This window comes from Orcinus orca, chromosome 11 (genome assembly GCF_937001465.1).
Source record: "Orcinus orca chromosome 11, mOrcOrc1.1, whole genome shotgun sequence".
NCBI lineage: Eukaryota > Metazoa > Chordata > Mammalia > Artiodactyla > Delphinidae > Orcinus > Orcinus orca.
Window position 1 is genome coordinate 4,790,325 of NC_064569.1, and position 27,689 is coordinate 4,818,013.

The following is a 27,689-nucleotide window of genomic DNA, read 5'->3' on the forward strand; positions in this document are numbered from 1 at the left end:
GGCAGCGGAGCCGGCCGGTGGCGGGGTGCGGAAGCTGCGGGGTGCGGCGGGCGCAGTGCCGGTTGGCTTGTGCGGAGTGTGGGTGACGGTTCGGGCGGCGTGCGCGGCCTTTGCTTTGCTCTGTCCCGGCGCCGGCGGGATGACGCGCTTCGCTCTGACAGTGGTCCGGCAGTGAGTATGGCCTGCGCGGGCTGCCCTTTCCCCTCCGTGGAGTGGTGCGGGCTGGGCTGGGGGACCGAAGATCTGCACCCGCCCCGCCCTGCCCGTCCCATTTGCTCCTCCGAGGCTCGGCCTGGCGATTTCTAGGTGTTTCCTGTGAGTTACCCGCTACCGGCCCTCCTGCCCCAGCGAAGCTGAGCGGGAAGCCAGGTGTCAGATGGCAACGGTCCCGCGTTCGATGGGGACAGGGAGGTCGGGAGGAGTGAGTGTCAAGGGGCCCCGTCTCCGGGTGGCAGCTGAAGCTGAAGAGACAGCCCTGTCGCCGCACCTCCCGGGCCCCGCGTTTGCCCCCGGCCGGTCCCTCAGGGTCTGCAGAGTGACTGGTCCGGGGCCGACGTTTCCGCTCCAGGCTCTGCGACGGCTCCGTCCCTGTCCCCTCGGTCGCCTCGGCCCCCCAGGCTTGTGTCTGAGATTCGCTTCTTCTCCGCAGATCTTCTGTCGCTGGGGGAGGAGAGGGGGCCTCGCCCTGCTCTCAGCCGCCTGCATCGCCCCGAATAAATATGTTTATCATATAACGTTACAGGGAGCTAAATGCTGACAAGTCTTTACGTCTCTTCCTTTTTCCTTCTCGACTCTTCTTGGCCCGGTGTTAATGGGAGGTGGAATTCAGGGAGGTCAGGAGCACAGATTTTTCGAGAAAGATCGACGTAGGTTAGAATCTGGGCTCCAGCTAGGAGCCTTGTAACCTGGGCTTCCTTTTACCGGCTTAATCTCTACGACCTCAGTTTCCTGATTTATAAAATGGCGTTAGTGATAGGACCCACTTCACTGGGTTAGTGTGATAATGAAATGTCAGAAAGGTGAAGCGTACAGCACAGTGGAGGGGGAGAAATATATCTGAGAAATAACGAACTTTTGTTTCTGTAAGGACAGCTCTGATACAGATGCAGGGAGTCCTCCAATTTGTGTGTTAATGGGACCAGCATTCTGAGTGGATGCTGTGTGTCAGCAGGTAACTAAGGGTTACAGGGTTACAGGGAACTAAGATGCCGTTTTTGACATCGTGGAGCTTGTGGAGAACAGCAATATGGTCTAACCTTGTCAAGCTGACTTTAGCTGCTATCGTCTTTGGTCCTGTTTTTACTTTATAGGAAGATTATCTTGGCAACCATCTGAAGTTGTTCCGTTAGGATTCACAGGATTTTAATGACTGAGCTAGAAATCGAGCTCCTCTCTTTCCGCCCCACCCCTCTCCATTTTTAGAAGGCTTTATGACTGTCGTGTGACCTTCTTAAGGTCATCCAGCTAGTCAGTAGCAGAACAGGAATTAGTGTCTTGATTGCCCTCATTTTCCTCTGAAGTTTCTGGATGCCTTGACACAGTGCCTGGCGTATGATTGCCACTCAGAAGTTGTAGAAAATCTGGGCAAAACCACCCCTTGAAAAACAAGATGATCCCTATTTAGTTTCTTAATAAACAGTAGTTACATGAGTGCGGATTTTATCCCCTCCCTGCTTCTTAAAAAGGGCTTGATTTTTAAAATGCATTCATCATAGAATTCCTATGAGGAATTAATTTAAAAATAAGTCTTAATAAATTAGTATGTGCCAGGCACTGTCGTAATTAAATTCTGACAACAGTCTGGTGAGGTAAAGACTGGCTTCTCAATTTGCCGGTGAGGAAACAGACACGGAGGCATGTGACTTGCTTATAGTCACATGACACGTTGGGGTGGTGGCCCTTTAAACCAAGGCAGCAGATCTGCGGCCCATCCTCTGAACTATATACTGTGCCCTTCGGCCTCCAATTTTAGAGTTGAAACCTAGTGTTTGTAGGTTGCTTAAATATCATCAGCCATTTCAGAGGCTACTTTTTATTTCCTGTGATGTAACCGTGAAGAGTGATAAGAATAGTTTACTTTGCTCTGTTTTATTCATGGGAAAGTGCAAAGGAAGTGCTGAAATAATTGATAGGGTTAGTTTTCTCCTTCAGAGTTCTCAAAGCTAAAAATGGATGATTCTTTCAGGAAAAGAAACAGTTTCAAACTTGATTGATCACCAGAGTTCAATGTAATGACTCTTACTGGAATCAGCAAGATTGAATCATTGAGCATAATAGTGGGCATTTACCTTGAGTTATCTCTTACCTGACTCTGTCAAACGCTTTGAAACTCAGTGTGTTTAAGAGTTGGATAATTTTTGGATAATGCAAGAAAACTTTTTAAATGCAGTTTCTTTAAGTTCAGGCAAATCCTTTATGAATCTGTGCTGTTACCATCTCTGTGTTGGTCTTCATCATCATACTTGAAAGGGAGAGTTACCAGTTGTATCATTTTTGGAACAGAATACCCCACCTTTCAAACTTCAAGTCTACTAGTCTGATTGAGCTGTAGCGTCTGGTGGCGTTAGAGCAGCATGGTTGAAAACCCCAGTATATGCAGGTCGGCACTGCCATCACCCACACGGCACATCGAAGGCCCTAGTTCCCTTGAAAGGTTCTTTGTAGGAGTTTGCAGTTGGTTGCCTGCAAAACCATCCCATTTCACTTCCGTTTTTAGCTAGCTCTTTAAACATTTTTACAAAGTAAATTTCCTTTACTTTTAACTACTTAAAGATGATGAATCATGGGGCTTCCCTGGTGGCGCAGTGGTTGGGGGTCTGCCTGCCGATGCAGGGGACACGGGTTCGTGCCCCGGTCCGGGAGGATCCTACATGCCGCGGAGCGGCTGGGCCCGTGAGCCATGGCCGCTGAGCCTGCGCGTCCGGAGCCTGTGCTTCGAAAAAAGATGATGAATCAGTGTAGGTATTGACAGCAAAACTGATTGGTTTTTCTTGCTCTGCCTCTGTCGGCACTTAGTCTTCATGAATGCTAGTCATTGTTCTGTTTGTTAATAAAGCAGAGGCCAGATGAATATTGGATCATCTGTCAACTTTTATCAAGATGCATGTAATTGTTATGTTACTGTGATATTTGTTTTCTGGGAGTAGGGTTGATTAACTGGGAGAACCTACGCAACTAGGCCTAATCTACATATAGACAAAAATATATCATGAATTGAGTATTTTACATTTTTGCCCCCAGACCATCTGGTGAAACTCTCCATGTTACTAGTGCTTGAAATCTTCTATGTTTTCAAATTATTAATCCATTTTCAAATGAATTAACTGGTGTGGAGGAATTAGGATATAGCTGTATATGCATGATTAAATATCAGGTGAGTACACTCCATTCCTGTGTACACCAAAGCATATCTATTTTGAAAACTTGCCCCAAGTATATACTGACTTCCCATGATTTGTCTCTGCTGCAGCAAACCGAGTCCTGGTCCGTGGAATTTGAATTATTAAAAAGGATGTGATTGGAAAATTAAGCTTTCTATATGATTTCTAGAGAAACGCTATAGAATACAAACCAGAACTAACAAAATAACATGTCTTTTTAAGGGGAGAAGAGCATGATTATCCACAAAATAAATGGTGCATATCTGTGGGCCTTTAAACGGCCGGTCACAGACTTGACTTCCCGGCCGAAGTGCTTGCGTTCTCGCGGAGTCGGGCGTCTGTCCTGGAAGTGAGTCACACTGCAGGTTTTGAGAATCAGTGCTGTTATTCCTGACTCCTTTAAAATACACTCCTCTGACCTTTCCACTCCCCCTGCCTTCCCCGCCACTGCCACAAGCCGAGCTTCGGTTAGGGAAGTAGCTTCATAGTAAACCTATTTTAGCCACCCACTTTCCTCTCCCACTCCCCAAACAAACCAAACAGTGGCTTCAAGCATTTGTACAGACCTCTCGAAAAAGCTGATAAAAGCTGTAAAACTAAATATTTGTGCACATTTTCGGGAAAAAATTCTCTTTCTAGATTCTTACACTATAATGTTTATAAGGTGATTTGAAAGCAGAAAATGCCCAGTAGAACAGCAGTGATTATTAATAACGCACTGACGTCTGCAGCAGCCTCTACTGACTTACAGCTAAAGGGAATCTTTTATTATATTACAGCTCTTTTTTCTCCTTTTGCTGGAATTGGTGAGATGCTGGGGCAGTACTGTTACAAATTATCAAAGTCCTGGGATTCTGTCTTTTAATAGGATGACATTTTGATGATATAATGTGTTCTTCTGAATCCGCAATCAAATCAGCTATTGGGATTAAGTTAAAATCTTGAGCTACCTTTCCAGTAAGCATACCGAACGTCATCGTCTTGGCAGATCATCCGTGTGATTTGTAAAGACCTGGTCCGGCGTAATTATTACGTTTCCTCTCGCCCCTGGTCTTACATCTGTGCAATGAGCAGGCGGGCGCGTGGCCCGCAGCAAGTGGGCGAACGCTTGCCAGTTTCCCATGTAACAGCAGATACGGGCTTGGGGGCCAGGGGGGCGCCATTTGAATTTTGCTGGTAATTGAATTGGTTCCAAAGCCATTGTCTAAAGAGGACGTCACTCGCACAGAAGTGAAGTGCAGCCCTTTTATTCTTGGTCTCAGCAAGACTGTGAGGCTGAGACAGACAGGAAGTGGATCCTGTGTTGGGGAACTGTTTTCTGTATGAGAAGCAGTGCCTTCCCCATCACTTCCCTGGATGCTTTGCTCATCTGAACCGCAGAGCTCAATCTCTTTCCTATCCATTTCATACGATTCTGAATGGGTTCTGGAATGCTGCAAGACATCTTTTATTAATACCCACCTCAAGAATGATAATACTGGCAAGTGAGTGGCCAGTAGTGCTGTGTAATTTCACTCACTTGTCGTATATTTTTTAAGCCGCTACATCCACACGTTTAGAAATCAGAACAGTTCTCCTGAGTTTTCTGTCCTCTCCCCCTGCAGGTGACCACAGCCTCTGCGTCCTCCCGGCATCTCTCGCGCAGATGTAAACGTTTACTCTTGTGTCCTGCCTTTCTTGTTCTTTCCTTCTTTCTTTCTTTTTTTAAAAATTATTTTTGGCTGTGTTGGGTCTTCGTCACAGTGCTCGGGCTTCTCCTTGCGGTGGCTTCTCTTGTTGCAGAGCACGGGCTCTAGGCACACAGGCTTCAGTAGTTGTGGCACAAGGGCTCAGTAGTTGTGGCTCGCGGGCCCTAGAGCACAGGCTCAGTAGTTGGGGCACACGGGCTTAGTTGCTCCGCGGCATGTGAGATCTTTCCGGACCAGGGCTCGAACCCGTGTCCCCTGCATTGGCAGGTGGATTCTTAACCACTGCGCCACCAGGGAAGTCCCTGTCCTGCCTTTCTAAAAAGGTAGCAATCTTTGTATATTATTCTGTACCTTGCTTTTTCTGCTGAATACGTCTTGGTGATTTTTCCATCTCTTTACGTAAATCACTCTCCTGCAGACACAGCCGCATCGAATTCCATCAGGTAGATATCCCACTGTTTATTTGTTAAAGTAACGGGTTCCCTGCTAAAGGGAATTTAGGTTATTTACCATCTTTCGCTGTTAGAAATATACTGTAGCAAATATTCTTTTAAATCTAGATGAATGCAAGCATTTCCAGTAACAGGGCTGCTGAATCAAAGGGTAAACAGACTTGTCATTTTGGTGGATATTTCCAGATGACCCTCCATCCAGAGAGCATGTACACTGAGGTTCTGTTATTTCCCAGGATTTTCTCCAGGGACCAGGCATGTTAGGGTGATGCAGCCTCTGGCCGTGCCTTTTAAGGAACTGGGGCCAGGATAGATGCACGACTACAAAAGTTAACTAGCGTAGTACAGAAGGTAACTAACTACAGTAGTGCCGGGAAAAATGGGAGCGCAGAGTTGGGGTAGTTAAAGGGGATGGGGCGGTAGGGAACGGTGCTGGAGAGGGAAAGCTACTTCAAGGAGTCATCTGGTTGTGTTGGGTCTTGAAGAATGAGAACACTTTGGCCAGGTCCAGCGGTCTCTGTTTTAATAAGACCCCTAGGGGATTCTGAGACACACTCAAGTTTGGGAACCTGTGCTCTAGGTGAGGTTGAAAAACCCCCGTTTTTATAAACGAGGGGCAAGGTATAAACAAGGGGCAGAGACGCGAGTTTGTGATCACGACCAAGGTCTGGTGGCATTCCTTTCTGGATCTGAGTGAATCAGTCCCACGCGAGATATTTTTCTTTTTAAACTACTGCTTCACGTAAAAAACAAAGCAGGAGTGATGAGCCTTCATGGTAATCAGGGAAACACCAATTAAAGTCAAGGTGAGGTAAACTGTTCAGGTTCCGTCTTGGCACAAATTGAAAGCTGTCACATTATAGTGAGGATGTGGAACGCTGCAGAGGGGTCGCGACTGGTATAACCACTTGGCCTTATCGAATAAAGCTGGATGCGCCGTGGCCCCGCAGTTCTAGTGCTAGGCACGGGTCCCTAGGCAGGGGTCAACAGACCCCTGAGAGCGAATAGTTTAGGCTTTGCAGGCCGCATGGTCTGTCTGTGATCACTTCCACCATTAGAGTGTGAAAACAGTCATAAACAATAAATAAACGTATGGGTATGACTGTATTCCAACAAAACTTGGTTCACGGAAAGACTTGCTTACCAGTCCTTGAGTGGATCTCAGACATGAGCACGCAGCAGCATCACTTGGCGGGTTTATTAAAACAGACTCTGCTGGCCGCCACCTCAGAGCTCCTGAGTCAGTGTGTCTGGGGGCAGGTGGGGCCTGAGACACTGCACTTCCAGTGAGTTTCCAGGCAATGCCAGTGATGCAAGTCCAGGGACCATGCTTTTGAGAACCACTGCCCTAGAGAGTCTGCTGCGCTCTGAACAAACACGTTCATGGCAGTGTAGCCCGGAACTGGAAACAGTCTAAGTGTCTATCACAGTGGACCATGTACTGCATTGTAGTAAATCCTTACAGTGAAGTTTACACAGTAAAAACGAGAATCAAGTGCGGCCACACTCAGCAACGCTGGTGTATCTCCCAAAATGTTGAACAAAAGAAGCAACACAGAAAACCACGTAGAGTAAGAAGCAAGTCACTGTAAAGTTCAACAACAGGCAAACTAATCTATGCTGCACGTGGGCAGGAAAGCGAAGAGGAAGGGTGAGCACCGGAGCGGGCAAAAGTCCTGGCGGGCATCCACTGGGGAGGGAGGACATCGTGGTGGACAGGGACGGGGTCCTGGAGGCCGGCAGTGATCTGTTAACTTGGGTGGTGTTACGTGCCTGCTGGCTTTATCATTATGTTATTTACTATTTGTTTCATAATTTTTAAAAGATTAAAAATGCATTAAGTCTTGGATATCTATATAGTCTGTCCAAAAATGGCTTATAAATACAGCTACTGAGTGCTTCCTACAGCCAGGCAGTGTTCTGGGTGCTTTACCTGTGTTCATCCAATCATCCCGAGAATCTTGTGAGGTTGGGACCGTTTATTATCCCCATTTGACAGATGAGGAAGCTGAGGCATTGAGCTTAACCCAGCAGGTGAGTGTAGCGCCAAGCACTCTTGCTCCTGGGCCCGAAAGATGGCAGCGAGGTTTCCCCTCACGGATTTTCACCTCTCACCGACCTGAAAGGGTGTGGACGTGGGCTGTGGGGACAGTTGATTCCAGATGAGGCGATAACTCGATCTGAAGAGGCCTGTGGGGTGTTTCCCCCCACCGTTTCCAGTTTTCTGTCCAGTGTGCGCACGGCACACGCCAGCTCCCACCTGCACTCTTGTCTGGTCTGGTCCAGGTGCCCTCACCCTCACCTTCCCCCTCCAGCCTCAATCCAGTTGCTTTGGGACACCACTTCCCCCATCGCTCTCTGGGTTGCTTCAGAGTGGGTTGGGTTTGCTTTTGTAATTCCTTGGTGTTGCAAAGTGGAGCAGCTTTGAGCAGCTCTAGGACCGAGGAGGCAGGGCCGGGGTCTGCGGGTCTGCGCTCCGCTCTCTGTCCCTCGCGCCTGTCCGCTCAGCGCAGCGGAGGGACGGATGGACCAGCTGTTGTGTTTTGGTCCCGATGCCTGTGGGAGTAGTTTTGATCAACATATTTAAGAAGATTATTTAACAAAAATTTTTTATACATACATATACTACTTTTAAAATAGCATTTTCTACCTTTAGTTCACTTAAGATTGTTGATCTATACATTTGAATTTGGGGCAATTTGAAATTTTTAGCTTATCGATTAGGCACATAGAATAGATGATTGCAGACAGTAGTTTAGAATAAATTTTATCTTTACAGGTTAGATTCTGACGTATGTACAATATGCTGTCTTTACAAGTGTCATTACCTTTTGTTGCTGATTTTTTTTTCCTCATTTCAAAAATAACCTAATTTGGTAATAAAGGCTTTTTTCCCTCCCTGTTTTAGTGGAGAAACAAGACTTAACAAGGAGAAAATCCTTCAAGGTTGGTATGCTCTGACTCTTATTTTAGCTCTCTCTGTTAGTATTAATGTGAAATATGGGTTAATCAGATCCGGTGGGGTAGGGTGGACTGGGGGCCGCTCTGGACTGTGAACTGGGCTTACGGAATTAAATCATCATGGTCACAGAAATACGATCAGAGCAGATGGTAACCAAGAGTCTCTTGAGTGAATTAGATGTAAAGAACAGTGCTCCAAGTTGTTCGTGGGCAGCTTCAAAGCTGATTAAGGAGTTATATTGAGTCTAGTTGTCTTAAAATGTATCTGCCAGGATTTTAAATGATTTCATATTTGGAAACAAAAAATTTACTGGCTGGTGTTAATGGTATTTTTCTGCTAAGATACTTATATTATTTTTAGTAGTAAGAAAGAAATGGTTTAAAAAGAGAATTCCTGTTCTCACATGGGGTTGTTACTTTATTCTGAATAGACTCTCCTCTGCCCCCTGCCTTGTTCTGTTAATTTGGGTTCAGATCTTTTAATCTCCCTGTGATCCAGCTGGCCTGACTTTTAAAGAATATCTTTCAGCTAGACATGCTGTTTCTCTGCTTGGATTATACAAGCACTTAGTTTTATATTTTTGGGTTAGGGACATCTGGGGTTTGCAGAAGCTGATTTTCATACCCTGTGTGCTTGCCTCCCTCTTCTGGAAATCAGTTTGATAATTAAACGCACCTCTATTTCCCATTGACCTGGGCCCCACCCAGAGCATCCTCTGGGCTCACGTACAGTACCGCCTTGTCCGTGGGCCCTGCTCCTTGGTCTCATTTCATTCGAAGCTGACGGTAAAACATGAATAAAATTTTCATGTTCACACCTGTTTTTTAGGTCTGTTTTGTGTATTCCTAACTTTGGAAGTTAGATGCTTAGTTCTTTAAGTTATAGCCTCCTTTTTATTTTTTTTAAAACCCTCAAGCCTTATATGTTTCTAAGTACCATTTTTTTGTCACATACCTGCAGTTTTGATTTGTAGTAATCTGGTAAGTATTCAGCACCAAGTATCTTACATTTCCGTTATGATTTCTTCATTGACCCATGAGTTATTTAGAACTGTTTTTTAAATTTCCAAATGAATGGGCTTTTTGGTTTTGTTCTTGATCTTTTGTGATTGGCTTCCACTGTAATTGCTTTGTGTTCTGACAATATGGTTTATTTGATAAGACGTCTTTGAAATTGGTTAGCATGGTCAGTTTTTATAAACCTACTACTGTGTGTTTGAGAAAAAATCTGTTTTCTAATTGTTGGGTGTGGAGTTCTGTATCAAATACTTGACCTTGATTTTGTTGTTCAAATCTTCCATACTTTACTAATTTTGTAAATTTACTCATTTGCCTGTTTGAGCTAAGCGTCAGTTTATGAGTGAGATATGTTGAATTTCCCGCTGTGATGGCCAGCTCATCCTTTAATACCTGAAGTTCTGTCAACTTGTGCTTTATGTGTTTTGCTTTTATGCAGCTAGAGGCTAATTTATTAGGCACATACAAGTTTTACAATTGCTCTGTCTTCGTGGTGAATGGGAACGCTGATTGTTTATAGTGATCTTCACAATCCTTGCTAAGACTTTGGTCATAAAGTCTGCATTTCTGAGAGTGATACGGCAGCTCCGGCTGTTTGGGGTTGGGATTTGCCCGGTATAGATCTTCCTGTCCCTTTCCGTTCAGCCTCGCTGTGTACTGATGTCCTAAGTGTTACCTTGTAAAGGGTAGGCAGCTGATTCTGATTCTTTAAAAAAAAAAAGAAATATGATCTTTCTGTTAACTGGTGAGAGTGGTCTGTCCACATTGACTCTGGTTTCTGGTGTGTTTGGACTTTTCCTTTGTGGTTCTTTTCTCCCTTCTTTATCTAGTCCTTTCCTTCTCACTCACCTTTCCTTCTTAGGTGCCTGCTTTTCTTTTTCTTCTCTTTATCCAGCCCACTCTTACTTTCCCTACTGGCCTCAGAATAAGCCTTTTGATGGTTGCCTTTATACCTTTACCATTTGTGCCTAACAAGGTGTAAGAGAAATATCACCTCTCCTGAAAAAATACAAGTGTGTGCTGCTGCTCAGTATCTCGGTCCTGTCCTTTTTTAACCATGCAGTGTAGGCATTATGATTTAATCTGTTACCTGGTGTTTGTTTAGATTGACATCTGTAGTTGCCAGTTTCTCTCCTCACCATTTCTTTTGCGTCTCAGACCTTCATTCCTGAAACATCTTTTCTGAAAAGTCCTCTTGTGTAAATCAATTTGTGGTAAAGATAGTTTCAACTGATTCTGTTCCAGACGATTCTGTTTTTATTCTCCTCCATCTTTTTTAGTCCAGACAGTTCTAGACTCACAGTTCTCTCAGCTCCTGGGAGCTATTCAGCTGCTGCTTTTTGGCTTCAGAAGTCTTCTCTCATCCAACTGGTGTCCCACCGTGGGTATCTGTCTTTCTCTGTAACTGCTTTTAAAGTCTTTGTGTTTTATTTTGGTATTCTGCAGTTTCTCTTACTAAATCTAGGAAGGTACTTTTTTTTTTTTAGTGATTTATCCTTCTTGGTGTACACTGTGTTTCCTTCATCTGTAGTTTTATGTGTTCCCTCACTTCTGTTCTCCATTTTCTCTCTTGTCTTTCTGGAGTTCCCGCTGGCTGTGCTCAGGAATCCTCGTCCTTGCTCCATGTCTCTGACACATCTGTGCTTCTCCGTCTCCTCGTGTCTGTGCCAGGGGCCAGCTTCAGCCCTGCCTTTGGGCTCGTGAAGCTTCTCAGCTTAATGAATCTCCTTTTATCCACTGAGGGATGTTTTTTTCCCCTCCTCAGCAATTCCATTTTTCGCTGTTAAAAGACCTGTCTGGTTCTTTTGGAAAGCTGTCTGGTTTTTGATCGCTTGTTGTCGCTTATTTTTGTGACTCTGTTTATAGTCTCTGCTGATTTACACGTCTGACGTATTAGTGGTTCCAAATCTGTTACTTGTTGTTTCTGCCAACTCTCATTCATGACAGATTATTTTCCTGTGTGTTGAGTCATTGGCTGACCTGTTACTTGCTCTAAATTAGTAGAAGACTTGTCAGCGTTTATTGAGAATGACTTGCAATACTGAACGTTACTGAATTCAAACAGTGGAGATAAAGAAGGAAAACTTTTCTAGGTGATGATCCGACTACCCAAATGCAGCAGCTGAGCTGAAAACGTGAGGTTGGGGGCAGCATTAATAAAACACGTGGTGAAGTGATGGGCGATGTGGGGGCAGAGCTCGGGGCAGCCTCCTCATTACCCAGTTCTCGCCAGACACACATTCTTCTGGGAGATACAGAAGAGCTTTTCCAGGATCCTAGCTGAATTTTGCTTGCTTTCAGTTCTCTGAAAAGTTATGTGGAAAAGTACCCAAGGAACTCTTTTAATAAAGTATAGATAAATGCTCTGTATATTCTCTTAGGTGTGATTTTTATTGCATCCCATATATATGTATATATATTTGAATGTTACTCTTCTTTCTCTTAATACCACAGGACAAGGAATAGATGAGCCTCTTTCAGAAACTGGATTTAAACAAGCAGCTGCTGCTGGTATATTTCTTAATAACGTGAAGTTTACTCACATTTTCTCCAGCGACCTCATGAGGACAAAGCAGGTGAGCTTAGAGTCAAGGTTGAGGCTGACGAGTCAAAAGTCTCAGCAGTCGTAACCTTGAAACATTTGCTGCCAGAGTCCGCAGGGAATTAACTCACACGAGACGTCAGCCCCAGCCCTCCTCTCCCTGACAGAACTTACTTCTTTTCCCTTCATTTTACTTTTGTGCTTTGTTTTATTGTGGTAATTTTTAAGTTAGAGTAGCTTGGGGAAAATGTCTAGCAAAAGGCCTATAAAAAGGCAAAGAAGGTGTCGTGAGAGAGAGCCAGTGGAAACACCACAGAGACGTCAGATTTTAGAATCCAGATACAGTTTGAAAAACAACTGTGTTACTCTAAAGAAATAAAAGACGTGTGAAATATCTTTAAGGAACAGATTACTATAAAAATGATCCCAGAGATTTAAGAAAGAACCAAATCAACTTCTAAAAGGTCGGTGGAAGGAGACTTTTGTGGCAACCATGGGGGAATAACAGGGTTGGAATGTAGCCTCCCCCCATAAACAACTAGAAAACAGGACAAAATCTGTGAAGCAACTGTTTTCAGACATTGGACTCCAGGCAGCGTGGGCTGTGATCCCCGAATGAAGTGAAACAAAACAGGTGAGCCCTTGATCGTCCTGGTTTTCCAGCTGAAGCAATTCCCAGACTCTGGCAGAAGAAGCCAAATAGAGAACAGTGGTCTCAGTGATTGAGGGACAGAGCTTGGAATTTGGGGAGTTTAAGTAAGTAAAATTTGTGGGGAAGAGTGCTGGAGAGAGAGCTGCACAGAGAAAACTCTATAGACATGTGTAGGGATCCCCGTGATTCTTTGTTGGACGGTTGGTTAATCTGCACATGTGTGGCTGAAACTGCACGAGGGCAGAAGACACGGCTTCGGGCGGGAGGGAAAAGGTCCCTGGCGGGTGGCGGTCATCCACTCAGTTCCTGGGGCTCACACAGGGTGCGGAGTCAGAATTCCCACCAGCGCAAGGGGAGGCTTTGCTGGATACAGAGAGCATGTTACACCTTAATAGTGAGGCTAAACTGTCCTCAGAGGAGCATGAGGTGAGAAGTAGGAGACAGCAGAACCAAATTTCATCTTCTACAGGTGAAAAACGCAGTATTCTGAAATGAAAATTTCATAGGGTGGGATTAACTGTATGTAGGTTACACTGTAGAAGAAGACGTCAGTGAACATGAAGACGTGGAAACTGAACATTCCAAAATTAACTGTGGAAAGAAAAAAGACTAAGAAGGGAAAGTGAAGAGTCTCAGTGACGTGGAGGACAGTATCAAGCAGTGCAATATATGTGTAGTTGAAGTCTCAGAAGGGAAGTGGGGAGAAGGATGAGGGTGAGTATGAAAGTAAAAAGACAGATTTTGAAGAAATAATGACTCAAAAATCTCCAAATACATACCCAGTGAAAATACTTTCAAAAATTAAGGCAAAATAAAGACTTTTTCTTTCAGGCACAAGTTGAGGGACCCACACTTATATGGTCAGTTGTTTTCGTTTAGTCTTTTTGGTCAGTTGGCTTTTGACACAGGTGCCAAGGTAATTCCGTGGTTGAAACGATGGTCTTTTCTTTTTTTTTTTTGGTCTTTTCAATAAAGGGTGTTGAAACAGTGGACCATCCAAGCAGGAAAGCATGACATGTGACTCTTACCTCACACAGTCCACAAAAACTAACTTGCAGGTGTTCGTAGAACAAATCTGAAAGCTAAATCTATGAAAATTCTATAAGGAACCGGGGAAGATCTTTATAAAGGCATCTTGGGACAAAGTATAAACAAGACACAGATTGGGAGAAAATTGTAAACGTGTGTTACATGTATGTAATATATGTGTATATATCTGACACATATGTCAATATATATCTCTTAGCTGTATAAATATGTAAGATTCTTCCAACTCAGTAATTAGAAAAATAGGCAAAAGGTTTGAATTTGACCGGGCGCTTTACAAAGTGAGATACGGGGAAAGCCAGTAAACAGATGAGAAGGTGCTCAGCATAACTGATCGCGACAGAAACGCACATTAAAACCACAGCAAGATACCGTTACACAACGTGTGCGTGGCTAAAATTAGAAAGATAAAGGATGTGGAGCACCTGGAACTCAAGGCGTTGCTGGTGAGAATGTAAAACGGAACGCCTGCTTTGGAAAACGGCTTGAAAGTTGAACACACACTAACTAGGATCCAGCAGTTTCAATCCCAGAAGTCTATCCCAGAGAAGTAAGAACATATGTCCACACAAAGACCTGTACACAACTGTTTAATGGCAACTTTATTTGTGATGGGCAGAGAGCGGAAACGACCCGTGTGTTGATCAGTAGGTGAATGGATAAAATGAACATGGTATATTCATACAGTGGAATACACCTCATCAGCAGCACAGAGGAGTCCCCAGAACAGGATCTGAGCAAAAGAAGGCAGATGTGGAAGAGTGCAGACTGTGTGATTCCATTTACATGAGACTCTAGAACACACAAAGCAGGTAGTGCGGGCCGGGGGCCAGGAGTGGGAGGCATTGGCTGGCAAGGGCACGAAGGAATCATTTCGGCTGATAGACTTCTTCTCTGTCTTGATTTTGGCGGTACTTAGCTCTGTCACAGCTCGGTGACCTGTACACTTGAAATATACTTCAATAAAATTTACTTAAAATATGGAAAAAGTTTATCCAAAAATGAAAACCTCAGTGGCTGTACTAAATTATAGACTAGATGTAGCTGAAATGGTCATTTGCTTATAGATAAATGTAAGATAGCAACTGAAGTGTAGCGCAGTGTGATAAAATAGATTAAAAATAAGACTAAGACAGGAGGGTGTGATGAGAAGGTCTGTCGTCTTTCGAGAGGAAGTATCAGAGAGAATGGGAAAGAGGCAATATTCGAAGAGGTCACAGTTAATAAACTACAGAATTATTGAAAGATAGCAAAATATCCGATCCAGAAAGTATAAACAAATCCCAGTCAGAATTAAAGAAAGAAACCCACACATCTACACTTACAGCAATATTGCAAAACTCCAAAGACTATGAAGGAAAAAACATTATCCATTAAAGACCAGTATTAGACCATCAACAAATGTGTCAATATCAACAATAATTTGATGTGCTGAGAGAGAATAAAGATTAATCTAGAGTTTTATACCAGCAAAACATTTTCTAGAGAATAGGTGAAGACATTTCAGACAAACAAGCTAGAAAGAAACTTTCAAAGGATAATTGAAGAAGGAAAGAAGTTCCAGAAGAGATGTCTGAGATTCAGAAAAGAATAGTGAGCAAAAGAAATTGTTACAGGTATAGGTAAATATAAACAAATATTGACGATGTAAAACAGTGTCTGATTTTTGGAAGGGAGTTAAAAAACAAGGCAGACTATGGACTTTAATGATTTCTACCGTTTTGCAAATACAGTGTCTCTTGTCAGAGTAACCAGGTACACAATGAGAGAAGGAAACATGAACAAAAATGAGCAAAAGCAAAAGGCAGCAGAAAGAGCCACAGGAGTTATCTGGTATCTGGAGTTATCAGATGTAGCCTTTAAAATAATCATTGAATGCACAGATAAAAATGACGTGGAGAATTTCAGCAGAGAACTGGAAATTATAAAAGAACCAAATGCAAAGTCTAAAACTGAGAAGATAACTGAAATTAATATTCAATGGATGGGTTTAAAACCAATTTAGACACACCTGAATGGAGAACTAGTGAACTAGAACCTTTTTCTGTAAAGGGCTAGTTAGTTAAATTTTTAAGTTTTGTGGGCTGTATGGTCTGTGTCACAATTGTGAACTCTGCCGTTGTACTGTGAAAGCAGCCATAAATGATACATAAATGGCTGAGTTCTAATAAAATGTTATTTACGAACAAGCCATTTATTTATTTATTTATTGGCTGCGTTGGGTCTTTGTTGCTGCACCCTGGTTTTCTTTAGTTGTGGTGAGCGGGGGCTACTCTTGTTGCGGACCACGGGCTCTAGGCACACAGGCTTCCGTAGTTGTGGCACACGGCCTCAATAGTTGTGGCTCGCGGGCTCTAGAGCTCAGGCTCAGTAGTTGCGGCACATGGGCTTAGTTGGTCCGCGGCATGTGGGATCTTCCTGGACCAGGGATTGAGCCTGTGTCCCCTGCATTGGCAGGCGGATTCTTAACCACTGTGCCACCGGGGAAGTCCTACCACATCTTCTTTATCCACTCATTTATCAGTGGACACTTCAGTTGTTTCCATATCTTGGCTATTGCAAATAATGCTGCAATGAACATAAGGGTATATATAGCTTTTCAAATTAGTGTTTTTGTGTTCTTTGGATAAATATTCAGAAGTGGGGGAGTTCCTTGGTGGCCTAGTGGTTAGGATTCCGGGCTTTCACTGCCATGGCCCAGGTTCAGTCCCTGGTCAGGGAACTGAGAATCCTGCAAACCACATGTCACGACCAAAAAAAAACAAAAACAAAAACAAAAACTCAGAAGTGGAATAGCTGGGTGATATCGTAGTTTTATTCTTAATTTTTTGAGGACTCTCCGTACTGTTTTCCATAGTGGCTACACCAATTTACAGTCCAACAGTGCACAAGGGTTCCTTTTTCTCTCCAGGATTTCTTATCTCTTGTCTTTGTGATGATAGCCATTCCAGCAGGTGTGAGGTGATAGCTCATGTAGTTTTAATTTGCATTTCCACAATAGTGATGTTGAACATCTTTTCATGTACTTATTGGCCATCTGTGTGTCTTTGGAAAATGTCTAATCAGATGCCCTCCCATTTTTTAACGGGCTTGTTTGGGTTTCTGTTGTAGTTGACTGATGTGCATTCTTTATACAGTTGGCCCTTGAACAATGTGTGGCTTAGGGGCCCCCACCCTCCTTGCAGTCAAAAATCTGCATATAACTTTGCAGTTAGCCCTTTGTATCCACAGTTCCACATCTGAGGATCGTGTAGTACTGTAGTGTGTATTTTTAAAAATCCATGGATACATGGACCTGTGCAGTTCAAACCCATAGTCAAGGATCAACTGTATATTTTGGATATTAATCCCTTAGATATATGTTTTGCAGTTATCTTCTGTCATTCAATAGGTTGCTTTCTCATTTTGACGATGGTTTCCTCTGCTATGCAGAAGCTTTTTAGCTTAATGTAGTCCCACTTGTTTATTTTTGCTCCCTTGTCTTTAGAGTCAGATCTACAAAAACATTGCAAATACTAATGCCAGTGAAGTTACTACTGCCTGTGTTTTCTTCTAGGACCTTTATGGTTTCAGACCTTACATTCAAGTCTTTAATCCATTTGGGTTAACTTTTGTGTAGGGTGTAAGATAGTAGTGTAGTCTCTTCTTTTGCATGTAGCCGCTTGGTTTTCCCAACACCATTTGCTGAAGAGACTGTCCTTCCTCCATTGTATGTTCTTTGCTCCTTTGTTGTAAATTAATTGTCCATATATACGTGGGTTTATTTTTGGGCTGTCTATTCTATTCCATTTATCTATGTGTCTGTTTTTATGACAGTACCATACTGTTTTGATTACTGTAGCTTTATAGTATAGTTTGAAATCAGGGAGCATGATTCCTCTAGCTTTGTTCTTTCTTAGGATTGCTTTGGCTATTTGGGATCTTATGAGAGTCTGTACAAATTTTAGAATCATTTGTCCTAGTTCTGTGAAATATTGCCACTGGAATTTTGATAGGGATTGCATCAAATCTAGATTGCTTTGGGTAGTATGGACATTTTAACAATATTAGTTCTTCCAGTCCATGAACACAGAATATCTTTCCATTTATTTGTATCTTCAGTTTTTTTCATCAGTGTCATAGTGTTCAGTGTACAGGTTTCACCTCCATGGTTAAATTTATTCCTAGGTATTTTATTCTTGTTGATGCAGCTGTAACTGGGACTATTTTCTTAATTTCTCTTTCTTTCCTAATTGCTGTGACTAGGACTTCCAAAACTATATTGAGTAAAAGTGTGATGGTGGGCATCCTTGTCTTGTTCCTGATCTTAGAGGAAAAGCTTTCAGCTTTTCACCATTGAGTATGATGCTAGCTGTGGCCTTGTCATATATAGCCTTTATTATGTTGAGGTATGTTCCCTCTATACCCACTTGGTTGAGAGTTTTTTTTTTTTTAATCATAAATGGGTGTTGAATTTTGTCAAATCCTTTTTCTGCATCTATTGAAATGATCATGTGATTTTTATCCTTCAGTTAATGTGGTGTACCATGTTAGTTGCTTGCATATGTTGAACCATCCTTGCATCCCTGGAATAAATCCCACTTGATCATGGTTTATGGTCCTTTTAATGTATTGTTGGATTCGGTTTGCTGATATCTTGTTGAGGATTTTTGCATCTTATGTTCATCAGGGATACTGGCCATAGTTCTTTCTGTGATGTCCTTGTCTGGTTTTGGTGTCAGGGGTAATTCTGGGTTTATAAAATGTGTTTGGAAGATCTCCCTCCTCTTCAGTTTTGGGGAAGATTTCAAGAAGGTTAGGTATTAAATCTTTGAATGTTTTGTAGCGTTCCAGGTGGTTAGTGAAGCCATCTGGTCCTGGGCTTTTTTTTGTTGGAAGATTTTAGATTACTGATTCAGTCTCCTTACTAGTAATCAGTCTATTCATATATTTTATTTCTTCATGATTTAGTCTTAAAACATTGAAATTTCTAGGAATTTATCCATTTCTTCTAGGTTGTTTAATCTGTTGGCATATAATTGTTTGTAGTAGTCTCTTACAGTCCTTCATATTTCTGTGTTATCAGTTGGAACCTCTCCTCTTTCATCTCTGATTTTATTTATTTGGGTCCTCTCTTTTTTCTTGGTTAGTCTAGCTATAGGTTTGTCGATTTTGTTTATCTTCTCAAAGAACCAGCCCTTATTTTCCTTGATATTTTTCCTATTATTTTTGGTCTCTATTTTATTTATTTCCACTCTGATCTCTATTATTTCCTTTTGTCTATTAACTTTGGGCTTTGTTCTTTTTTTCCCCTAGTTCCTTTAGGTGTAAAGTTAGATCATTTGGGGTTTTTCTTATTTCATAAGGTAGACCTGTATTGCTGTGAACTTCTGTCAGAACTGTTTTTTGCTGCATCCCATAGATTTTAGTATGCCATATTTCTGTTTTCATTTGTCTCTAGGTATTTTTTGATTTCTCCTTTGATTTCTTCGATGATCCGTTGGTTGTTCAGTAGCATGTTGTTTCACCTCCACATTTTTGTGGTTTTTCCTGGGTTTTTTTCCCTTGTGCTTGATTTCTAGTTTCATACAGTTGTGGTCAGAGAAGGTGCTTGTTATGATTTCAGTATTCCTGAATGTATTGAGACTTGTTTTGTGACCTAATGTGTGATCTGTCCTGGAGAATGTTCCATGTGCATTTAAGAATATTTTGCTGCGTTTTTGGAGTGTTCTGGAGTGTTCTGTTTTTATCTGTTAAATCCATTATTTAAGACATGTTACTTACTGATTTTCTGTCTGGATGACCTACCTATTTGTGTAAGTGGGGTGCTAAAGTCCCCTGCTATTATTGTATTGCTCTCAGTTTCTCTCTTTAAGTCCATTAATATTTGCTTTAATCTTGGTGCTCCTCTGTTGGGTGCATATACATTTATAAAATTATATCTTCTTGCTAGATTGACCCCTTTATTATGTAATGCTCTCTTTGTCTTTTATTACAATCTTTGTTTTAAAGTCTACTTTGTCTGATATGAGTGTAGCCACTCCAGCTTTCTTTTCATTCCTGTTTGCATGGAATATCTTTTCCCATCTTTTTACAGTCTGTGTGTGTCCTTTGTTCTGAAGTGAGTCACTTGTAGGCAGCCCACAAATGGCTCTTTTTTCAATCTGTTCAGCCACTCTGTATCTTTGATTGGCATATTTAGTTGAGTTACCTTTCAAGTAATTATTGAGAGGTATGTACTTATTGCCATTTTGTTCATTGTTTTCTGGCTATTTCTGTAGTTTCTCTCTGCTCCTTTCTTCTCTTTCTCTCTTCCTTTGTGGTTTGGTGGTTTTCTTTAACGTTATGTTTAGATTCCTTTTTCATTTTCTTTTGTGTATTTAGTGTAAATTTTTTCTTTGTGGTTACTGTGAGGTTCACATATGACATCCTATATAAGTAGTAGCCTGTCTTAAGTTGGTAGGAACTTAAATTTGAACATATTCCAAAACTAGCTCTTTACTCCTCCCTGCCATGTTTTGTGCCTTTTATGACACATTTTACATCTTCTTACTTTATGCGTCCCTTAGCTAATTATTGTAACTTTACTGCTTTTGTCTTCATCTTCATCAACTGATTGATCTACTACCTTTATTATATATTTACCTTTTCCAGTGAGATTTTTGCTTTCATATGTTTTCTTATTATTAATTAGTGCCATTTCTTTTCAGCTTAAAGAAGTCCCCTTAATATTTCTTTTTTTAAAAAAAAAATAAATTTAATTATTTATTTATTTTTGGCTGCGTTGGGTCTTTGCTGCTGTGGGCGGCCTTTCTCTAGTTGAGGCGAGCGGGGGCTACTCTTCGTTGTGGTGCACGGGCTTCTCATCGCGGTGGCTTCTCTTGTTGCAGAGCACGGGCTCTAGGCGCGTGGGCTCAGTAGTCATGGCTCGCAGGCTCTAGAATGTAGGCTCAGTAGTTGTGGCGCACGGGCTCAGCTGCTCCGGGGCATGTGGGATCTTCCTGGACCAGGGCTCAAACCCATGTCCCCTGCATTGGCAGGTGGATTCTTAACCACTGAACCACCAGGGCATTCCCCCGTTAATATTTCTTTCTTTCTGGGGTTGGTTTAGTGGTGATGAACTCCTTTAGCTTTTGTTTCTGGGAAACTCTTGATCTCTTCTTAAATTCTGAATAACCTTGCTGGGTAGAGAAAAGCTTCTTAGTTGGAATTCTCAGCACTTTGAATATGTTACGCCACTCCCTTCTGTCCTGTAAGGTTTCTACTGGAAAATCTGCTGTTAGCCTTATGGGGTTTTCCTTGTCCTTGGGTGGAGGTGAGTTCAGTGACTTCCTATGCTACCATCCTGAACACTCCCAGAATGATATTTTTTTTGGCTGCGTGTGCAGCTTGTGGGATCTCAGTTCCCCGACCAGGGATCGAACCCAGGCCCCCTGCAGTGGAAGTGCAGAGTCCTAACCACTGGACCACCAGGGAATTCCCCAAGAATGATTATTTTTATGAGAAAAGAGATAGTTGTCTTTTGATTTGCAGACCGTGCATGGAATTTTGGAGAAGAGCAAATTTTGCAAAGATATGACAGTAAAGTATGATTCAAGACTTCGAGAAAGGGTAAGTAACTTACATATTGTTCTTTTACCATAAATTATCAATAAACCAACTCAGTTTATCCCATGGCTAGAAATTAAATGCCTACCTGCTAGGGATGTGATATCAGCTATTACGTGAAGAATCTACTGTGTGGCAGTACTGTTACTTACTCTCATAAATAGTGTCTTTTTTGATCATTAAAATCATAGGAAAGAGGCATCTTAAATTATAAAAGCAAGGCATACTTGTGAGAACTCAGTACAGAAGAGTTTAAAGTTAAAGGTGAAAAGTTCTCTTCCCAGTCTCCTAATCCTACCCCATAATTATAAGTATGAATAGACTTCTTTATGCCAACTTTATATACTTTACCAGAAATGAATCTTCCTGAAACGGTGATTTAGCTAAAAGACGGCAATTTCAGATCTGAGATTTGGCCCCAAGTCTCCTCCTCGAGCAGTGTTTTTAGTGCACTCTATAATACTAACGTGTAAGCTGGTTGCTGTCCTGCCAGCCCTGTGATTTCCTCTACCCCTGGAGGGAAATGTAACAGAATGGCCAGGGCATCTTCAAAGAACTGCTTTTCATAACTTGCGTGTGTTCACTGTTATAGTTCAGCGTATAGGCTAGAGCTCCAGCATAAACTGTCCCTGGAAAGGCTCACTGTGTGCCCAGGAGCCAGTGCTCGAACGTTGTTAAAGAAAAATGTCCTGGGAGCTCCCTGGCGGTCAAGTGGTTAGGACTCCACACTTTCACCACGGAGGGCGCGGGTGCAATCCCTGGTCGGGGAGCTAAGATCCCGCAAGCCGCGCTTTGTGGCCAAAAAAATAAAATAAAGCGCGACCAAAACAAAACGAAAAATGCACCTATATCCCCAAAACTAAATCTGAATAGATTACAAGAAGAAAGTGTCCCGAGTTCAGTGGAACGCTGCCCAGCGCCCGCCATCACGTGAAGGAGAAAGCGCTGTCATCGGCTGGGCCGTCCCTTCTCCACCCGTGCTCTCTCCTGAGTAACTTCATCCTCTGCAGTGATTTCAGTCCATGGCTCTTCCCTGAGCTGCGCACACACACGGAGCCGCCTGTGGCTCAGCTGCCCCGCGGCCGCCTCCGGCCAGTGGAATGCGCCCCCCTCTCCACGTGGCCCTGCTTCACGCAGTGGCTGAAACCCTCCTGCCGGCTCTTCACCGTCTCTCGCACTGCGCATCCTGTCCTCGTCTCGTCCGCTCAGCCTCTGAGAAGTTCCTGAATGCTTCATGTCTCTGCGAGCCCCCCGCCGCCCTCCTGCTCGGCATCCTGGCGCCTGGGTCACTGCGAGCCCCCCGCCGCCCTCCTGCTGCCGCTCGGCATCCTGTCGCCTGGGGCACCGGGACAGCGAGTCTCCTGCTTTCCCAGTCTGATCTGCACGCTGCAGCCAGGGTAATCTTGGCAGAATTTGGTTGCCACACCCCTGTATAAACGGGTTCACTGCTCCTCTTCTACCCTCAGGAGTTGTCATAACTCTGACCCGGCTCTTGGGAGCTGCGGGGTCTGATCTGTTGCCTCCTGCCCCTTGCCGGGTGCTCGGTGCCTGGGTTTAGCGGTCACGTGAGTGGGCATTGGCGCTGCGCTCACCGCATCCCACCACTGTTCCAAGAGCCGCGGGTTTGTTGATCTTCACAAGAACCCCGGTGCCGGGAAGATGTAAAAACCTCATTTCTTAACCCCCGTTTTACAGAAGCAGAAACCGAGGCACATGGAGGTCAAGTCCAGGCCCAGGGTCCCAGAGCTCATTCATGGCAGAGTTCAGATTCACACTGAGGCCTCTGGGCCTGGAGTCCGTGCTCTGGACCGCTGGTCACTCGCTTCTCAGCCTCTTCCCGGAATCTCCTGAACACCCTGTGCTCACTGAACCTCCGCATCTGTCCCCCACTCTGCCTGGAATGCTTGCTCCCAGGCCTGGCCAGCTTCCACTCGCCAGAGACTATGGCCCTCGGTGGTTTCCCGAGTCCAGATTAGACATCCCTGCCGTATCTGTCAGTCTCTCTCCATCTCGGCACTTTTCCACTTGCAGTTGCTTGGTATCCCCACCACGCCGCGGTCTCAGCAAGGTTGGGAGCTGTGCAGCCGCCTGTCCTCTCCTCCTAACTGCCCCAGCAAAGCGTTTGGAGTACTCAACAAAGGATGCTTCCACTCCTGTGAAAACAAAGCAACTGATGGCTTTTAATGGCCCTCTTTGTAATAGGTTGCTCCAGATATAATTAAGAGTGTAAGAAATTGGGCTTGAAGATTGGAAGAGCAGCTGGTAAAGTGTGCATGTATTCTTATAAAAAAGTAATATTTCACTATGGGATTTCTTATCTGATGGTGGTGTTAGAATCTTTTGGCATCATCAGTGCAAACCCTAAGTGACGATTTGTCTCTTTCAATATTTTCTTATGCAAGTAATCCATTGTCATTGTAGGGAATTAAAACTAAGAACACTTTGGAAAAAAATACAATTAAAATTTCTACCACACACAAACACTGAATATTTTGGTATGTGTGCTCCTGACTTTTTCCTTCTTGTCTGTTTTTATCTGTCTGTCTCTTTGTGTATATGTTTTTCGAAATGAAATCCTACTCTGTGCATTGTTTTTTAACTGGCTTGTCTCACGTACTGTGTTTTTCAGTGCCCATAAATGCACATCAACATGATCACATAATTAATGACTCTGTATTCTTAAGATATTGCTATTGCGTCATGTGTGTGACCAAGCTACTACTGACCTAGTTTAGGACATCTAGGCTGTGACTAGATTTTCCACTGATGTAAATAATGTTAAAATATAAACATCTTTGTAGTTGATCCTTCACACACATATCTCATACATTTCCTAGAAACGGAATTGCTGAGTGTGTACTTTTTAAAAAGACTGTTGTATGTATTGCTACATTTCCTTCCAGAAAATCTGTGCCAATTCATACTCGCATGAATGATCTAGGAGAGAGTTTTTCCCACATCAACACTGGCTGTTAGTGATCTCTGTGGTCTTCTGATTTAATAACTTACGAAAGGTGTCATTTTAGTTTTCACTCTCTGGATTCCTAGTGAGGTAGATTTCCCACGTTTATTGGCCATTTGCATTTCCTTTGTGACTTGCGTGTCCTTTGCTGAGACTCAATTTTTATGACTCTAAAAAGCGAATGAGCTTTGAAGTCACATTGATCTGGGTTTGCATTTTCTCCGAGGAGACAGGCTAAAAGTAAGCCAAAGAAATCTAAGCTCATCCCCAGAATGATTGTTCTGAATTTGCCATAAACATGTACTTAGTTGTTGTATTGCAAATTCCTTTGAGGCCTTTTTGTCTGTTGGATCATTGCAGAAATATGGGGTTGCAGAAGGCTCGCCGCTGAGTGAGCTAAGGGCCATGGCCAAAGCAGCTGGGCAGGAGTGCCCTGTGTTCACACCGCCCGGAGGAGAGACCTTGGACCAGGTACGTAGCCCTGGGGAAAGTCGCCGCGTCCATGAGCGTGCCGACGTCAAAGTAGCTGCAATCTTGACTCGTCGCGTAAGCAAGATGTTTCTGAATTGTAGCTAAGCAGTTTGGAAGTTGTTTGGTTCACAAAACAACTCTGCATCATACCATTTTTTCCCCTTCTAAGCTGTCCTGTCTTTCTCGTTTATTAAGTCATTACCGATAATGGATTTGAGGAAATGGGTTATTAGAGGGGTCTGTTAAGAAAACTCCTTGAAAAGGGAGCAGAGTAGCCTTCGCAGTGGCAGTGGAGTCGGTGAAGCAGGCATGGTGCTGGTCAGCGGGACGGTGGGCAAAACCCAGCAACTTGGGTGGCAGACCATCAGGCCTCTCCTGCGCCTGCAGCTCTAAGTGACGTTGTAGCCCTGCTTGCGTTGCTCTGGAGTGCTCTGCTTTTGATTGTGTTATTGGTGATTCCCCCCCCCCACCATTTTTAGTTTTCATAAATTTCTTGTAAAGACTTTGTATCAGTTTAGTGAGGGAAGGCTTCTTATCCTCGTTGTTCTAATTGAACGGAAGTGCCCGAGGCAGCTTCCTAGGTATTCCTAGTTTCCCGCTATTTTATGGGCTTCTGTTTGCGTGTAGATCTCCCCAGCTAGACTCCGAGTGCTTTGAAGTCAGGAATTAGTCATTGTATCTTACTCACCTTTGTCCCCAAAATGCTTTCATGGGTCCAGAAATAAGGTGGGCGCTTACTTACCAGTGTCTGTGGAAGTACTGGTTGAATGAATAGAAACACAGCGTTTCATCTGCTTCTGTAGTCACGGATGCTGACGTGTAGAAAAACTCAGTTCCGTTTACGTCTTAAAACAGTCATTAATGTCACTTTATTTCACCTTTTTTTTTCTTTCCTTGTAGGTGAAGATGCGTGGAAAAGACTTCTTTGAATTTCTTTGTCAGCTGATCCTGAAAGAAGCGGGTCAGAATGAACAGTTTTCCCAAGAAGCCCCGAGCGACTGTCTGGAAAGTTCTTTGGCAGAGATATTTCCTTTAGGGAAAAACTGTACCTCCACGTTTAATTCGGACAGCGGCGCTCCAGGGTTAGTGGCCAGTGTCTTAGTTGTGAGTCACGGCGCCTACATGAGAAGCCTGTTGGATTATTTCCTGACCGACCTTAAGTGTTCCTTCCCGGTGACCCTGAGCAGGTCCGAACTCACATCAGTCAGCCCCAATACAGGGATGAGTGTCTTTATCATAAACTGTGAGAAAGGAGAAGTGAAACCAACCACGCAGTGTGTGTGTGTGAACCTCCAGGGCCACCTGACCGGGGTGACCAAAGTTCACTAAATTTAAATCTGCATCGAAAGCTAACAAATGTGAACCTCTGAGGGGGGCCTTTGACGTTATTTCCACTCTCTGCTAATGCAGGCTTGGGAACAGTTAAAAAGCTGTCCGTTAGAGCAGGTTATAAAGCTCGGGTGGAATCAGAGCCACATGAAACACTAATGGAAAACCATTGAGAATTGACTTCTTCTTTGTGAGTACGGTTGGAGTTTTCCAGGGTAATCTTACCGCCCTGCAGTGACATCTCTGGATTGTAAATGGATGAAGGAACTCAGTATTGCAAACTGGGGGAGTAATAATCCTGTTACTGTGGTTTTTTTGCTTCATTAATGTCCTGGTTTTTTTGGTATTTTTCTTTAATGTCTGAAAAATCTGGCCTGTTTTATTGGCTCTTGGTAAGACACTGTATGTTTTCTTTTCTACTGTCTCATCCAGTCCTTGGAAGAGGGAACTATTTGTAATTTCCACTCCATATTTATGTGAAAATATGTTATATTCAAAAAGTCCTTTAAAGGAGAAATGCTTGCCGTCATAGTTTATGTAAACGCAAACGACACTAAATGTTTACTACAGAAATCAACTGTTGGAATTGTTTACTCTGGAGGGTTTGAGATGCAGATGAATGTGGATTGTGGTTGCAGAACGGTCTCGTGAGGAAGAAGCATCATCTGATTACAGAATTTTTAGAGAAGGAATCTGAGCGGAGGAAGAGGAAAGAGCAGATCTTTCTCATCTAAGCGGTAGGCTGAGGAATTTAGTTTGAAGATGGCACTAAAGAAAGTAAACGGTTGCTTCACAGTAGCCCCAGAGTAAAAGAGGGGCTTCACTGAAAAGAACCGTGGGTTTTTTTTGTGGAAGGTACAGATGAGGTTTCCTCTCTTTTCCACCAGATGGCACTGGAGAAAAGGGAGTTTGGTTACCTGAATTCTGTACAAAAGATGGCTCGCTCTGAGGCCCTCATGTAAATGGAGAACGTGTTTTCCATGCAGTTTGCTTTTAAATGATCATGTTGATGAATGCTGTGAGTCTCAGCTCACAGAGGGTAGGACTGAGGCTGTCAGTTAAGGCTAAAATCACGTGTAGTCATATTTCAAGTTCAGGATCCTGCTGTCCTTAGTGTGTCCAGCGCTGCCAGTGCTCGTGCCAGTGCTGGAGCAGAGCATGTGGCTGAGCGCAGAGGAAGTTCACTGCAGACGAAAAGCTGGAAAGTAACCAAAAAGGACAGATAATAAACGTCCACATCCCTGCCATCCAGAAGTAATATTCCCCCCCGCTTTTTTTAAAAAAAGAAATAACACATTGCGATGTAAGCCAAGTTCCTTTAAGCAGCTGTTGCTGTCCTGTTCCCTCCTGTTCTCTACAGAGACAGCCAGCACCGCGAGTCCATATACCCATCCGTCCTTCACGTGGCCACCTAGTGTCATAAGGGAACAATGGTATTGTTCTGGTGTTTCTGCTCTTGATTCAAAATATCACGCTGTCTGTATTCTGTATTCTCACTTATTACATATATCTTGGGGCTCTATATTGGTATGTATAGATAGATCTGGTTACTTGTAACCACTGTATCGTACAAAATAAATGTAGTACCTTTTATTTCTTTA

At 43.2% G+C, this 27,689-nt stretch overlaps 1 protein-coding gene and 1 non-coding gene across 3 annotated transcripts; one reads left to right on the plus strand and one right to left on the minus strand.

The window, feature by feature from the left end:
• Positions 1-19: 19 nt before the first annotated feature.
• On the plus strand, positions 20-27,689 carry TIGAR (TP53 induced glycolysis regulatory phosphatase). 2 transcript variants are annotated; one of them, XM_004279015.4, is made up of 6 exons: positions 20-171; positions 8,429-8,466; positions 11,953-12,074; positions 21,252-21,329; positions 24,649-24,759; positions 25,660-27,689. In XM_004279015.4, the coding sequence occupies exons 1-6, from the start codon at positions 140-142 to the stop codon at positions 26,086-26,088; spliced, it is 810 nt and encodes a 269-aa protein (XP_004279063.3). In that variant the 5' UTR covers positions 20-139; the 3' UTR covers positions 26,089-27,689. The 2 variants fall into 2 exon arrangements, with proteins under 2 accessions (XP_004279063.3, XP_049549823.1); XM_049693866.1 differs by lacking the exon at positions 8,429-8,466 and having other exon boundaries at positions 35-171; positions 21,234-21,329.
• On the minus strand, positions 21,122-21,194 carry TRNAG-UCC (transfer RNA glycine (anticodon UCC)). Its single transcript has one exon. It is a non-coding gene; the product is annotated as a tRNA-Gly (tRNA).